Source organism: Vipera ursinii, assembly GCF_947247035.1.
Source record: "Vipera ursinii genome assembly, chromosome: Z".
Classification (NCBI taxonomy): domain Eukaryota; kingdom Metazoa; phylum Chordata; class Lepidosauria; order Squamata; family Viperidae; genus Vipera; species Vipera ursinii.
The window spans coordinates 7154754-7170615 of record NC_139517.1 but is presented as its reverse complement, the minus strand read 5'-3'; the positions used below and the strand labels follow the sequence as shown (position 1 = coordinate 7170615).

The following is a 15862-nucleotide window of genomic DNA, read 5'->3' as shown; positions in this document are numbered from 1 at the left end:
TGGGTGGGCATGGCTAGAGTGCATATGGCCTACTTGGGTGGGCATGGCCATGTTGTGACTCAGGGCCAGCCTGTGGGTCCGGCAGCCGGCTCAGATGTATCGGATGACTCAGATGAGGGGGAGGAGGAGTGTGTGGGAGACGAACCGGCTGATGATGGCTTGGAGGCGTTGCAGAGCCCCCAGCCGGGGCCCTCTTCTCAGCTGCGTGAGCCCGATAGTGCGGAGGATGATGACCTACAGCTGGCCCTGTTCAAGGACGCCCGACGCAGGAGGCAGTCGAGCAGGACCAAGCAGAGAAAGGCTGCGGGTCTCCTCGGGAGGAGGCAGAGGGAGGCCACGCCCTGAACTCTAAATAAAAGGAGTGTTTGGGGAAGGGCTGGTTGCTGAAAGCAACCCTTCCGCTTGAGGATTCAAGTTCCAGTGTTTTTGTTTCTTGTCCTGTTGTTCGTGTAATAAATCTTGGCAGACGCTTTGCAGCCTCAGACGCTCTCCAGTCTCTACTGTTTGAACAGGGGTTTGCCTTATTACAAGGCCGGTAGTTGGCTGGTTCAGAACAGGCCAGCTCTACATGGTTTGCATCAAGGGTGCCTATGGGGGCCTGGGCAGGAGTGGGACAGATCTGAGGGTCTCTGGCAGGAGGAGGGTCTCTGGGCCAGGGCCAAGGCAGTGGGGGCCGTTCCCTCACTGTTTCCAGGATGGCTTCGCGCGCCACATGAAACCACTTCGCGGGCCGGATCTGGCCCCTGGTCCTTGTGTTTGACATGTCTGCCCTAAATGGCTTGGGTCCGGACTATCTAAGGCAGACATGTCAAACACAAGGCCCGGGGGCCAGATCCAGCCCGCGAAGTGGTTTCATCCTGTGGCTGTGAAGAGACACAGGGCAGAAAACCTCTTGCAGCCAAGAAGGCTCCACACACATTTGCACTACTCAGGTGATCCTGATGACACAGGTAAACCTCCAAATGGCCTCAACAACTCTCTAAAAGAATGCAAATCACCAATTCTCTGCAAGCAATATAAATTCTTCCATTCCCCACCATCCAGTCAGAGTTGAAGAAGCTTGTTGGACAAGAAGCGGAACATCTTCAAAGATAAAAAAGAAAGTCCAGTTGCCTCCTGAAAAAGCACAATCATGACCTGGATGACGGATAATCTGCATAAAAGGTAAAGGTTCCCCCCGCACATGCGTGCTAGTTGTTTCCAACTATAGAGGCTGGTGCTCATCTCCGTTTCAAAGCCGAAGAGCCAGCGCTTGTCCGAGGACGTTTCCGTGGTCATGTGGCCGGCATGACTAGATGCCAAAGGCGCATGGAACGCTGTTACCTTCCCACACTGTAGTGGTCCCTATTTTTCTACTTGCATTTTTACGTGCTTTCGAACTGCTAGGTTGGCAGAAGGTGGGACGAGTAACAGGCACTCCCTCTGTTACGCGGCACTTGGGATTCGACCCGCCAAACTGCCGACCTTCTGATCAACAAGCTGAGCCATCCCGTCCCTATAATCTCCATAGACACTTGCAAAAGATAAGATGCTTCCAAACGTAAGTTTCCCAAGCAAGAGAAGCTTCAACCTTAAGCTTGGGACGTGGAGGTTGAATTTCTGATCTGACCGTTTCTCCTCCCTGCTTCCTTCCTCACTATCTATATCAGATCAAGAAAAGTAGTGTTTTATCGGCTGTAGGAACAGAACCTTGCAATTCTGATGAGGCTTCCTCCCAAACCCCATCCACCAATACTCCTGTGAACTAAGGCAGTGTCTGTCTGAGCTGTCTCCTCCCCACATCAGACTCTTTTGAACTTCAGCCATGCTTCTTGGAGCTCTGGGGAGGAATCTTTCTTGTCTTCACCCAGGACATCTTCTTTCTTCTCTGCCGCTTTCCCCTCGCCCACGGCTGGCAAGCACTACTTACCCCAGTGATGCTCCCTTCTCGCCCGCTCATGGACTGCAGGACAGCCTTGTCCAGCCCCAGCTTGAGGCTGGCTTTGTCAAACATCTCCCGCTCATAGGAATTCCGAGTGATGAGACGGTAAACTTTCACGGCCTTGCTCTGCCCGATGCGGTGGCAGCGAGCTTGTGCCTGGAGGAAAAAGGAAAGCAAGAGCGGGTGTGAAGCCTACAGGCATCCTTCAAACCCAGAAGAGAGACACAATATTCTTTGTAGGGAGGTTGTTTTTCGTTTTAATCGAACAACCTGTTTCTTACCACCCGTCTACAAATGGCCTCAATGACTCTCTAAAAGAATGCAAATGACCAGCTGTCTGCAAGGAGTATAAATCTTTCCGCTCCCCCACCATCCAGTCAGGGCTGAAGAAGCTTCTTGAATGAGAAGCGAAATGTCAAGAAAAGCAAAGAAAGTCCAGTTGCCTCCTGAAAAAGCACCTTTGGGATAACCACGACCTGGATCTCCACGGGCCTTTGGCTATGCACTTTGGGATGAACACCTTTCGAATGGCGCGGGAGTATGAACGGATTTCCAGAAAACATTGCAGACTACAGGAACCATTTGCGCTTCAGTTTGAGAGGCAGACAACACAGACTCATCCCCAACAGCCTCTGCGTCTGTCTTCAACTGTGAAGGGACCCAGGGCAGAAAACGTCCTGTAGCCAAGAAGGCTCCACACCCATTTGCACCACTCAGGTGACCCTGAGGACACAAACAAAACTCCAAGTGGTCCCCAACGACTCTCTAAAACAGGGGTGTCAAACTCAATTTCATTGAGGGCCGCATCAGCATTGCGGTTGCCCTCAGGGGGCCGGGGTGTGTGGCCTACTGGGTGGGTGTGGCTAGAGTGCGTATGGCCTACTGGGTGGGCGTGGCCAACTCTACATCGTTCACATCAAGGGTGCCTATGAGGGGTCCTGGGCAGGAGTGGGACAGATCTGAGGGTCTCTGGTGGAAGGAGGGTCTCTGGGCCAGGGCCAAGGCAGTGGGGGCCGTTCCCTCACTGTTTCCAGGATGGCTTTGCGGGCCACATGAAACCACTTCGTAGGCCGGATCTGGCCCCCGGGCCTTGTGTTTGACATGTCTGCTCTAAAAGAAGGCAAATAACCAGCTGTCTGCAAGGAGTATAAATCCTTCCAGTCCCCATCATCCAGTCAGAGCTGAAGAAGCTTCTTGGATGAGAAGCAAAATGTCTAAGAAGAAAAACAACGAAGTCCAGTTGCCTTGTGGAAAAAGCACCCTTGGGACAACCGTGACCTGGATGACTTGAGAATCTCCACAGCCTGTGTCTTAGCAAGCAGGAGGTCATAATTTAGGACAGTGGGAAGCTCTCTAATGCTCAGAAAAGTCCCTCCATGTCATTCTACCACAGGACAGAAGTGCCCAAATTAGAAACTTTGCTGGCGGTGCTATAGTTATTCCTTGATATTATGACCACAATTGAGCCCCAGTGCTGAGGAAGGCAGTTGTTAAGTGAGTTGCACCCATTTTACAACCTTCCTTTGCCACAGTTGTTAAAGTGAATCATGTGGTTATTAAGGAAATCTGGCCGGCCCGATTGACTTTTGTTCGTCTGAGGCCAACTGGGAAGGTTACAAAATGGTGATCACATAATCCTGGGAGAGTGCAACTGTTGTAAATGCCAGTTGCCCAGTGCCTGAAGTTTGATCATGTCACCACAGGGATGCTAGAACAACTGTCAGGTGAGAAAAATGGTCATAAGCCACATTTTTCAGTGCTGTTGTAATTTCAGTCACTAAACAAATGGTTGAAAGTTGAGGACTACCTGTACTATAAGACCTTTTTTAATGGCACGATACACATCCAATTCCTTTGGGGAATCTGACAGAAAGAGAACTAATTTAAGGGAAGGAACAGGCAAGGAGATCTGTACATCCCATTTATATTCTGCTTTTCAACCCCTACCAAGATATATTTGTGACTACTTGCACTTTAGCGATCACAATCCTATCAATTAGGCAGGACCAGGGCTTTTTTTCTCATAGAACGCTCAGAACGGAGTTCCAGCACCTTTTTTGGATGGAACCTTGTAAGGTAGGCAAGGCACCTTTTTCTTTTACAAAAAAAAAAAAAAAAGACACGCTTAGGATCATGCACTGATCTTCACAGAATAACAGAGTTATAAGGGACCTTGGGGGGTCTTCTGTTTAAGCAAGAGATACTAAGAGGCCTCGTGGGGCACTGGTTAGAATGCAGTATTTGCAGGCTAACTCTGCCAACTGCTAGCAGTTCGATCCTGACCAGTTCAAGGTTGACTCAGCCTTCCATCCTTCTGAGGTCGGTTAAAATGAGAGCCCAGATGGTTGGGGGCAATAGGCTGACTCTGTAAACCGCTTAGAGAGGGCTTTAAAGCAAGGTGAAGTGGTACACAAGTCTAAGAGCTATTAAGTAAAAGGTAAAGGTAAAGGTTCCCCCGCACATGCGTGCTAGTCGTTTTCCGACTCTAGGGGCCGGTGCTCATCTCCGTTTCAAAGCCGAAGAGCCAGCGCTTGTCCGAGGACATCTCCGTGGTCATGTGGCCGGCATGACTAGACGCCAAAGGCGCACAGAACGCTGTTACCTTCCCACCATAGTGGTCCCTATTTTTCTACTTGCATTTTTACGTGTTCAAACTGCTAGGTTGGCAGAAGCTGGGACGAGTAACAGGCGCTCACTCTGTTACGCGGCACTCGGGATTCGACCCGCCAAACTGCCGACCTTCTGATCGACAAGCTCAGCGCCCTAACCCACTGAGCCACCGCGTCCCTATAAGAGCTATTGCTATAATGCTATTGCTACTTCAGACAAATGGTAAGACAACTCCTAATAGAACGGACATTTTAAGCCTCACGTTTCTGGATACTGGCGTCTGATTCGCCATCCACCCCAGAGGCCTCAACAGTACCTGCAAGTCATTTTGAGGATTCCAGTCCGAATCGAAAATTATGCAGGTATCAGCAGCTGTGAGGTTGATGCCCAGACCTCCCGCCCGGGTGCAGAGAAGGAACACAAAGCGATCCGAATCAGGCTTGCTAAAGCGGTCGATGGCGGCTTGCCGCAGATTGCCACGCACCCGCCCATCAATACGTTCATAGAGATACCTGCACAGGAAAGATACAGAATTCTGTGAAAACAGCTTGAGACACTGATGTCAAACATCTGAACTCATCCGTCTTTACTCCAAACACCCGCAAACTTGCCTCTAGTTCGAATTTTTTTTTTTATAAAAAGGAAAAACCTGGCTATCACACATTCTGAATGAACGACGTAACAATGGATCATATACAGAAATTGCACAACACTTAACTTTATTCTTTTATAATGAATAAAATTATAAAAATTGAGCATGCCACTGCATGCACAATAAAAAAAGAACACACAAAAGCAGCTGTAATAACATATGACTGGCTTGCTGTCACAGAATTTTATGTCTCTTCTGGAAATCATGCATTTTTTTTTTGCTGCTATGTATGATACCTAAAAGGGATCTTTGCACACATCCATTTCAGATAGAACTATTAAAGTGTAATTGTATACAGGAAAAAAACAAACCCCACTTAACTTCATCTGTTTAAATGTTGCCACCTGTATGTGAATACACTAAATCCTTCCGTGGCTGTGATATTTTGGTTGGATGTAGTAAACTGCATAGTTTTTTTAAAAAAGAAATTGTCCATTTTAAAGATAATCATAACATTAAGAATTGTAGAGGATGCCGCGTTAAGATTCTTAGCGAGGAGGATTATGCCGGTTGTGAAATCATGAATGTTATCACATCAATGAAATAAGACTGTGGGCTTTTTTGGTTTGGGGGCTGGGGATGGACAGCAAGGTGACCAACAAGCAAATATTGCAGCGTGTAATACCAGATATGTCACTAGAAGGCAAAATCATAAACAATAAGTCTCACTTATTTTGGCATGTCACCGGGGCGGGGGGGGGGATTCATTGGAGAAAGCAGTTATCTTTGGAAGGGTTTGTAGTAAAAGTAAACCACTCCCTCAAAGAAAACAATGGTTGGGTACTTTCAAAGCTGACACCAGACAAGAGTATAGAAAAACTCAAAGAAGTCGTGCAGGATTGGAAGATGTGGAGAGACCTGGACCACAGAATTGCCAAGAGCCGGATACAATTGAATGGATGACATTGTTGCCATCATCATCATCATCGTCATCACTGCACAAGCTCTCACCTCTTTTGGATGAGGTAGTCTTCCAGGATGTCCAGGCAACGGACCATCTGGGAAAAAATCAGCACCTTGTGTCCTCCGGCTTTAAGTTTAGGAAGCAGCTTATCGATCAGCACCAATTTCCCAGAGGAACGCACCATGGCCTGTAAGGGGAAGTCGTGGGGCACGTGGTGGTGGCAGGAATCCCGAAACTCGGTCAAGATCTTCTCCTCGGCACCTGGTTTTTTTTTTGGGGGGGGGAGGAGAAAGAAACCCAAATGAAGAAATGATCTACATTTTGAGGTGGGGGGATGGGGAACCAAGCTTGAGCCATTAGAACGTACCAAGTCATTGCAAATGGCACTTGGATCAAATGATGTCCTTTGCTTGTCGTTTCTATCGACCGTTATCTAAACAGGATGCTTTCTGTGCCTAGGAAAAGTTCTCAGGAGGCTTTTAAGCTCCCGAGCTAGTAATGTTTTGAGTCTACAGTTTGTCCTTGACTTGGGACCTTCTTGGTGCCTGGATATTTCATTATACATCGTGACAGTCACAAGTCGAGGCACCCGCACAACCAATCTAAACTCTGAATCCGGGTCATAGGTTTTTGCCGTCTGTCAATACTTTGAATCGTTTGCTCAATGACCAACCCGTAAAGATTATCTTTATTTTTGCAAAGAGCAGCTTCCCCCAAATCTAACTGAACACCTAATTCCCATTGCACTGTCTTAGGACTAAATACATTTACCCATACAGTAGGCGGCATTGCTATTATCCTTCTCATCTTCCTCACCTTTCCTACTACTTTCTCCTATTATCTTATATTTTGTCAGTTGTTTTTTGTAACTTACGATTAATGATTTTTAACTATGATTTATGATCTATGACCTATCATTTTGTTGGCTGTATGTACACTGAGAGCTTAAGCACCAGAAACATATTCCTTGTCTGTCCAATCACACTTGGCCAATAAAAATTTCTGTTCTATTCTGTTGTTAGCTCCGAAGTCATGTCCAACCCATCGTGACCCTATGGACAACATTCCTCCAGGCCTTCCTGTCCTCTACCATCTTCTGGAGTCCATTTAAGCTCACACCTACTGCTTCAGTGACTCCATCCAGCCACCTCATTCTCTGTCGTCCCCTTCTTCTCTTGCCCTCAATCTTTCCCAGCATTAGGCTCTTCTCCAGCGAGTCCTTCCTTCTCATTAGGTGGCCAAAGTATTTGAGTTTCAACTTCAGGATCTGGCCTTCTAAAGAGCAGTCAGGGTTGATCTCCTCTAGGAGATCTAGGCAGCTTAATTCTTCCATTATCTCCGTTCTAGGCAGCTCAATTCTTCCTATTATCTCTGTTCTAGCAGGCCCAATTCTTCCATTATCCACACCCCAATTTTCTTCCATTATCCACACCCCAATTCTTCCAATCACACTTGGCCAATAAAAATATCTGTTCTATTCTAGGCAGCTTAATTCTTCCATTATCTCCATTCTAGGCAGCTCAATTCTTCCATTATCTCCATTCTAGGCAGCTCAATTCTTCCATTATCCACACCCAAAAATTTTTTTCCCCATTCACCCTCTGACACTTACCATTGATGAGGTAGGGGTGGTTGCAACACTTGCGTAGCTCCATCATGGTGTTGAGAAGGTTGGGCATGTTGCTGTGCCCCGCCCCCTTGGAGAGGAAGTTGAAGTTCTTCTCTAGGATGGCCCGGTAGTACTTCTTCTGGATGTTGGTCAGCTCTACTTCAATGATCGTTTCTTGCTTGGGGGCCAAATTCTTCTCAACATCCTCCTTCAGCCGCCGGAGCATCATGGGCTTCAAGATTGCTTGCAGTTTCTGCACCTGGAGGGTGAGAGAGAGAGAGAGCAGTGGTTAGAGCCGATGGATCAAGCTAAGAGTAAGCTAGTTTGTCAGCAGCACTGTCTTCTTAGTCAGATGGACTGAGAAGGATAACCATCTCCTGAAGACGGTTTACCTGGGTTTCATGCACACTGCAGAAGTTTGAGAATGCAGGTAATGGGGGGAAATAAGCCAGACAGGAAGCTGGAAGCAGCAGAAATGGGAGGTTCAGAAAGAGAAGAAAGTGCCAATATCCTAACAGTTCCTTGTTGTTGTTTTTTTACCTGCTCCTCAGTTTTGAGGTCCCCAAAGTCCTTGAGAAACTCCGATTCCGAGGGGAATTGGGAGGGTTCAAGGAAGTGCAGGAGGCTGAACAGTTCTTCCACTGTGTTCTGAAGAGGGGTGCCCGTTAGTAACACTTTGTGTTCCTATGCGGGAGGAAGATGGAAGAGACATCACGATAGACGATGGCACGAACAGCACCACAGCACCACAGAAAAACAAAATACCAGAGCTGGAAGGGACCTTGGAGGTCATCTAATCCAACCCGCCCCTGCTAAAGCAGGAAACCCTATACCCGTGGTGGCGTGCCACAGATGGCACACAGAGACCTCACTGTGGGCACGTGTACCGTCGCCCCAGTCCTAGGCCTTCAGCTGGGTTTTATAAAACCTTTTCGCTTTCGGCCTCCGCTGCCGTGTGCAAAAAAAAAAAAGGTTCAATCAATCAATTTCAACTTCTCGCGGGGAAAAAAAGATCTTGCAAACTTGAAATTGATTGATTGAACTTTTTAGTCCCACCCAGTCTGCCGTTCCCACCACAGCCACACCCACCCAATGGGCCACACCCACTCAATGGGCCACACCCACCCGGCACCCGACGATACACAAGTGGGTTTTGGGTTGCGGTTTGGGCACTCGGTCTCTAAAAGGTTCGCCATCACTGGCCTATACCATTTCAGACAAGCGGTTGCCCAATCTCCTCTTAAAAAGCTCCAGTGATGGGCGCACGTACAACTTCTAAAGGCAATCCCCTCCACTGATTAATTGCTCTAACTACCAGTACTCTCCTTGATTAGTTTCCATAGAGTTGTGACTGGGCTGATTTTAGGATGTTTTTGTGTGGAGGTCATAAGTGTGAATGCTGTGGTCGATCGTTAAGTGTGAAGCCACTGTTTGTTAGGGTGCCTGCTGAAAACTGGAAAGAAGCTGCTAGCTTCCAGACATCCTGAGATTACAGCAGACTCATCTATAACTTGCACTTAACAATCCCAAAGTCGCAGCACACTCATCTGTATCTTGCACTTCTACAAGTGTCTGGTTTGGCACAACCACCAAACAGGACAGGCACAGACTTCAGCGTAGAGTTAGGACTGAAGAAAAAAACAACTGCTGCCAGCCAGCCTTCCATTGGGGACTTGTATACCGCACGGGCCAGAAAATATCTACAGACCCCTCATATCCAGGATATAAACCGTTTCAAATCCAATTGAATCCCCCACACACACACTTTTAGGCCATCACTCTGCTAAACACCTAATTCCCACAGCGCTGTCATATTACCCATGTAGTAGGGCTGTACTACTATTATCTTTCTCATCTTTCCTATTACCTTCTCCTATGGGTATCTTACGATTGTATTACTTATGAACCAGAGACAAATTCCTTGTGTATCCAATCACACTTGGCCAATAAATGTTCTGTCCTGTTCTGTTCTATTCTATTGTTCCCAAATTCTATTCTATTCTCTATTCCTAATTTCTGTTCTGTTCAATTTCGAATCTCCATTCCATTCCATTCCTAATCTCTATTCTGTTCTATTCCTAATCTCTATTCCATTCCATTCCTAATCTCTATTCTGTTCTGTTCTATTCCTAATCTCTATTCCATTCCATTCTGTTCTATTCCAAATCTCTATTCCATTCCATATCTCTATTCTGTTCTGTTCTATTCCTAATCTCTATTACATTCCATTCCATTCCTAATCTCTATTCTGTTGTTCTATTCCTAATCTCTATTCCATTCCATTCTGTTCTATTCCTAATCTCTATTCCATTCCATCTCTCTATTCTGTTCTGTTCTATTCCTAATCTCTATTCTGTTCTGTTCTATTCCTAATCTCTATCCCATTCCATTCCTAATCTCTATTCTGTTCTGTTCTATTCCTAATCTCTATTCCATTCCATTCCTAATCTCTATTCTGTTCTGTTCTATTCTATTCCTAATCTCTATTCCATTCCATTCCTAATCTCTATTCTGTTCTGTTCTATTCCTAATCTCTATTCCATTCCATTCTGTTCTATTCCTAATCTCTATTCCATTCCTAATCTCTATTCTGTTGTTCTATTCCTAATCTCTATCCCATTCCATTCCTAATCTCTATTTTGTTCTGTTCTATTCCTAATCTCTATTCCATTCCATTCTGTTCTATTCCTAATCTCTATTCCATTCCATTCCATTCCATTCCATTCCATTCCATTCCATATCTCTATTCTGTTCTGTTCTATTCCTAATCTCTATTCCATTCCATTCCATTCCATTCCATTCCATTCCATTCCATTCCATTCCATTCCATTCCTAATCTCTATTCTGTTCTGTTCTATTCCTAATCTCTATTCCATTCCATTCCATCCCATTCTCTGAAGGTTCAGCACCCATTACTTCCTATCTCCACAGTAACAAGTCTCAATGTTGAAGGCTCTCCCAAACGGGCATCTCTAAAGCAGCAAATCCAACAACGGTATCCATAAACATCTCTCCCAAGCATACAAAAATGTTTTAGCTCCTACCAGGTCCATATGCTTGAGGCTGTCCAGAAGTTTGCAGTTGCGGTTCTTCAGGCGGTGAGCTTCATCGATGATAACACAACGCCACTCAATCTCCCTAAGCTCGGGGCAGTCCGACAGAATCATCTCAAAAGTGGTGATCAGGGCGTCAAACTTGTAGGCACCTGGGATCAGGCGACCCTGTTAAGGGCAGAAGTGAGCAAGAAATAAATAAATAAAAAATTCCGATGACGACATTGGCAAAGCAGTTTTCTAGGCAACAGTTTGGAAGACGTTCGGCATGGTCTTCTTTTGGGATGTCGGCGTCACTTGACTTACCATGTTTCTCTGAAAATAAGACTGGGTCTTATTGTTTTAATTTTCTTGCCTCCAAAAAGAGGTACCAGGTCTTAATTTTTGGGGTAGGCCTTACCTCACCTCTGGCACTGACAACCCCACCCAGCCGGTCCACTTTTTCTGAGGCTGAAGTTTTGCAGCTGCATTTGGGCCTGCATTTTGCAGTCAGGCCTTTCCAGAAGGCCTAAGCAGCCGAGTACCGAGCTATGGATTCAATACATAGCTTCGTGCTTGGCTGCTGAGGTCTTGCAGAACCAAGGCCTTCCGGAAAGCCCTGTGACTTAGAAACGCAGACCTGGCTGCAGAAGAGGCCCCAGAAGAAGTGGGCCGGTGAGGAGAGACCCGGCTACAAGGTAAGTGGATGCGGGGGCGGGTGGGGTAGCTCCACACCCCGACCCTAGCTTGATTTTTAGGTATGTGCCTCACCCCAAAACTAAAGAGATGGGAGTACCAGACCATCTTATTTGTCTCTTGAGAAACCTATATGTGGGCCAAGAAGCAACAGTGAGAACTGGACACGGAACCACTGATTGGTTCAAAATTGGGAAAGGAGTCTGGCAAGGCTGTATACTGTCGCCCTGCCTATTTAACTTATATGCAGAGCACATCATGAGAAATGCAGGGCTAGATGAATCAAAAGTTGGAATGAAGATTGCTGGGAGAAATATTAACAACTTAAGATATGCAGATGATACCACTCTAATGGCAGAAAGTGAAGAAGAACTAAAGAACCTCTTGTTGTGGGTGAAGAAGGAGAGTGCAAAAGTTGGGTTGAAACTTAAGAAAACCTAGATCATGGCATCCGGCCCTCTCAATTCCTGGCAAATAGATGGAGAAGAAATGGAGGTAGTGACAGATTTTATTTTCCTGGGATCCAAGATCACCGCAGACGGGGACTGCAGCCAAGAAATTAAAAGACGCTTGCTCCTGGGAAGGAAAGCCATGGCAAATCTAGACAGCACACTAAAAAGCTGAGACCTCACCCTGTCAACAAAAGTGCGTATAGTCAAGGCTATGGTCTTCCCAGTTGCAATGTACAGCTGTGAAAGTTGGACCGTAAGAAAGGCTGAGCGCCAAAGAATTGAGGCCTTTGAACTATGGTGCTGGAGAAGACTCCTGCGAGTCCCTTGGACTGCAAGGCGATCACACCGGTCTGTCCTAGAGATCAACCCTGACTGCTCTTTAGAAGGCCAGATCCTGAAGTGGAAACTCAAATGCTTTGGCCACCTAATGAGAAGGAAGGACTCACTGGAGAAGAGCCTAACGCTGGGAAAGGTTGAGGGCAAGAGAAGAAGGGGACAACAGAAAATGAGGTGGCTGGATGGAGTCACTGAAGCAGTAGGCGTGAGCTTAAATGGACTCCAGAAGATGGTAAAGGACAGGAAGGCCTGGAGGAACATTGTCCATGGGGTCGTGATGGGTTGGACACGACTTCACAGCTAACAACAACAACAACCCCCCAAAATCAAGCTAGGGCTTACTGTTGGTGTAGGCCTTACTTTTGGGGAAACACGGTACTTAACAACTGCAGTGATTAGCTTAAACAAAAAAAGGTTGCAAAAATGGGCACGGCTTGGTTAATAACAGTCTTGCTTAATAACAGAAATGACTGTGGTCATTTAAGTTGAGGACTACCTGTATATTGTGATCTTCCCCCTCCCGTCTCAACCAAAAGTTCCTCTGCATTGCCTGATGGGTCCAAAAGTCTCTCCACACCCTACCCGGGAATCCTTGCAGTACATCTCATATTGTTGAATCATCTGGCGGGATGCCAAGCTGCCGTGGTACACAATCGTGTTCATCTCGGTCCAGGTGTTGAATTCCCGTTCCCAGTTGGTGATGGTGGACAGAGGGGCAATGACCAGGAAGGGCCCCCGGATTCCCACGTTGTAAACTTCCTCCAAGAAGGCGATGGATTGGATGGTTTTACCCAACCCCATTTCATCGGCCAGAATGCAATTTTGCCTGTTAAGAGGGAGTGAAGCAAAGGATGAGCTGGAGGTACGATTGGAAGGGGTAGACATGTTTGCACCAAATCCTCATACCCAACCTTCCCTGTCAATTCGAAATGGAATAAAATATAATAAGGAGGAATATCTATGGAGATTCTCAAATCAACCGATTCTCAAATCAACCATGTCCCAAAGGTGCTTTTTCAGGAGGCAACTGGACTTTCTTGTTTTTCTTTGAAGACGTTTCTTTTCTCATCCAAGAAGCTTCTTTGGCTCTGACTGGATGATGGGGAATGGAAGGATTTATACTCCTTGCAGACAGCTGGTCATTTGCCTTCTTTTAGCGAGTAGGTTTATCTGTGTCCTCAAGGTCACCTGAGTGGTGCCAATGGGTATGGAGCCTTCTTGGAACTGCTGAAAGGATTGTGTTGTAGACTGGAGATAGATGGTGTCATGTCCCTCCCTCTCTGTTGAGAGAGGGCTGTTCAGTTTTGACACAGATGGCCTCTTTGACCCCTCTTTCAAGCCAGCAGTCCTCTCTGTCCAAAATGTGGAGAGAGGGATACAATATCATCAGTCTACAACACAGTCCTTTCAACAGTTCCAAGAAGGAACTGGATGATGGAGAATGGATTTATACTCCTTGAATTATGTTTGGGACAACTATGACCTGGGTGACTGGGAATCTCCATAGACATCCAGTTTTGTTTCCCATTTGGGACAAAGGGCTACTTTGTTCTGAATTTGAAGCCAACCATTTCAACCTTGAGTTATATTATTTTACATCCCTCCTTCGGTTAATGGTGCTGTGATTAAGAATTCTCTGCCGTTGGTTTTGGAAAAACACCACTCAAAATAATGAGGCTGGGGTGGGAAGCAATAGCACTTAGACTTATATACCGCTTCACAGTGCTTTACAGCCCTCTCTATAAGGAGTTTACAGAGTCAGCATATTGCCCCCCCCCCCCCCCGCAATGCAATCTGGATCCTCATTTTACCAACCTTGGTAGGATGGAAGGCTGAGTCAATCTTGAGCCGGTCAGGATCGAACTCCTGGCAGTGGGCAGAGTTAACTTGCAATACTGCATTCTAACCACTGTGCCACCACGGCTCCTGGCCACGGCTCAAAATCCCAGCCTTCACAACCGACAACGGAAAGCACAAAATTCTCCGATTTTTCCACCGAGAACCAAATCCCCTAACCAAAGCTGCCTTTCACCTGTGGGGTTTCCTGCCTGTATCCTCACCTATTGTACCAGTTGAAAAGCAACCAGTTCACGCCTTCCAGCTGATATTCACGCAACTGATTGCCGTTCTTGTACTCGTGCGAAAGTTCCAGCTTTTTCCAGGAACCTGCCTGGGGTCGAGCCTAAGGAATGAAGGTTTACAGTTAGGCACCAAAATATGTCAAATGAGGGGAAAGCTTTTGTCGAACTGGCTGAATGCCAACGGAAGGGTACTTCTGATTCTGTGGCTAAGGCTAGTTACACTTCATTCGTCCGAGTCACTAATTCTGCGAGCGACCTTCTTATAAAAGAAATTCAGCTCCTGAAAGTTTCTTCTCCTTCTTCTCGTTTTGTCTCCTATCAGAGGCTGGTAATATCGTTACCCGTTGTTTTATGTTACTGTATGAAACAAAGATGTTTTAACCGCAGACAAACCACATAGGGAGTTTTGCATCATGATATGTATTGTCTGCCAAGTTCTGTACTCCTTTCTTTTTCTTTCTTTCCTTCCCTTTCTCTTTCTTTTCCTTCCTTTCCTCTTTTCCTTCCCTCCCTCCCTCCCTCTTTTTCTTCCTTCCTTTCCCACCTGCATTATTTTTACAAATAAACCAAGATGGCAAACATATCCAACCCGCCTTTCTCCTTCTATTTTCCCCACAACAACCCTGAGAGATAAGTTGGGTTCTTAGAGTGACAGATCCAAAGTCACCTAGCTGGTTTTCATGCTTAAGGCGGGACTAGAACTCAGTCTCTTAGTGGTTGGCCCCAAAGTACTCAGTCAGCTTTCATGCTTAGGGCGGGACTAAATTCAGTCTCCTAGTGATTGGCCCCAAATCACTCAGTCAGCTTTCATGCCTAGGGCAGGACTAAATTCAGTCTCCTAGTGATTGGCCCCAAATCACTCAGTCACAGCTTTCATGCTTAGGGCGGGACTAAATTCAGTCTCCTAGTGATTGGCCCCAAATCACTCAGTCAGCTTTTATGCCTTAGGGCGGGACTAGAACTCAGTCTCCTAGTGGTTGGCCCCAAAGTACTCAGTCAGCTTTCATGCTTAGGGCGGGACTAAATTCAGTCTCCTAGTGATTGGCCCCAAAGTACTCAGTCAGCTTTCATGCCTAGGGCGGGACTAAATTCAGTCTCCTAGTGATTGGCCCCAAATCACTCAGTCAGCTTTCATGCCTAGGGCAGGACTAAATTCAGTCTCCTAGTGATTGGCCCCAAATCACTCAGTCACAGCTTTCATGCTTAGGGCGGGACTAAATTCAGTCTCCTAGTGATTGGCCCCAAATCACTCAGTCACAGCTTTCATGCTTAGGGCGGGACTAAATTCAGTCTCCTAGTGATTGGCCCCAAATCACTCAGTCAGCTTTTATGCCTTAGAGCGGGACTAGAACTCAGTCTCCTAGTGGTTGCCCCCAAAGTACTCAGTCAGCTTTCATGCTTAGGGCGGGACTAAATTCAGTCTCCTAGTGATTGGCCCCAAAGTACTCAGTCAGCTTTCATGCCTAGGGCGGGACTAAATTCAGTCTCCTAGTGATTGGCCCCAAATCACTCAGTCAGCTTTCATGCCTAGGGCAGGACTAAATTCAGTCTCCTAGTGATTGGCCCCAA

At 46.5% G+C, this 15862-nt stretch overlaps 1 protein-coding gene across 4 annotated transcripts in view; it reads right to left on the bottom strand.

Moving 5' to 3' along the window:
- CHD8 (chromodomain helicase DNA binding protein 8) overlaps positions 1–15862 on the bottom strand; it is a 103584-nt gene that overhangs the window by 33412 nt on the left and 54310 nt on the right. For all 4 annotated transcript variants that reach the window (XM_083377611.1, XM_083377613.1, XM_083377612.1 and 1 more), the window contains exons 12-19: positions 14273–14394; positions 12795–13038; positions 10741–10917; positions 8237–8380; positions 7700–7955; positions 6135–6348; positions 4848–5043; positions 1910–2077 (exon numbers count right to left, since the gene is read on the bottom strand). In XM_083377611.1, the coding sequence (XP_083233737.1) occupies positions 1910–2077; positions 4848–5043; positions 6135–6348; positions 7700–7955; positions 8237–8380; positions 10741–10917; positions 12795–13038; positions 14273–14394 (1521 nt within the window). The remainder of the gene's footprint in view (positions 1–1909; positions 2078–4847; positions 5044–6134; positions 6349–7699; positions 7956–8236; positions 8381–10740; positions 10918–12794; positions 13039–14272; positions 14395–15862) is intronic.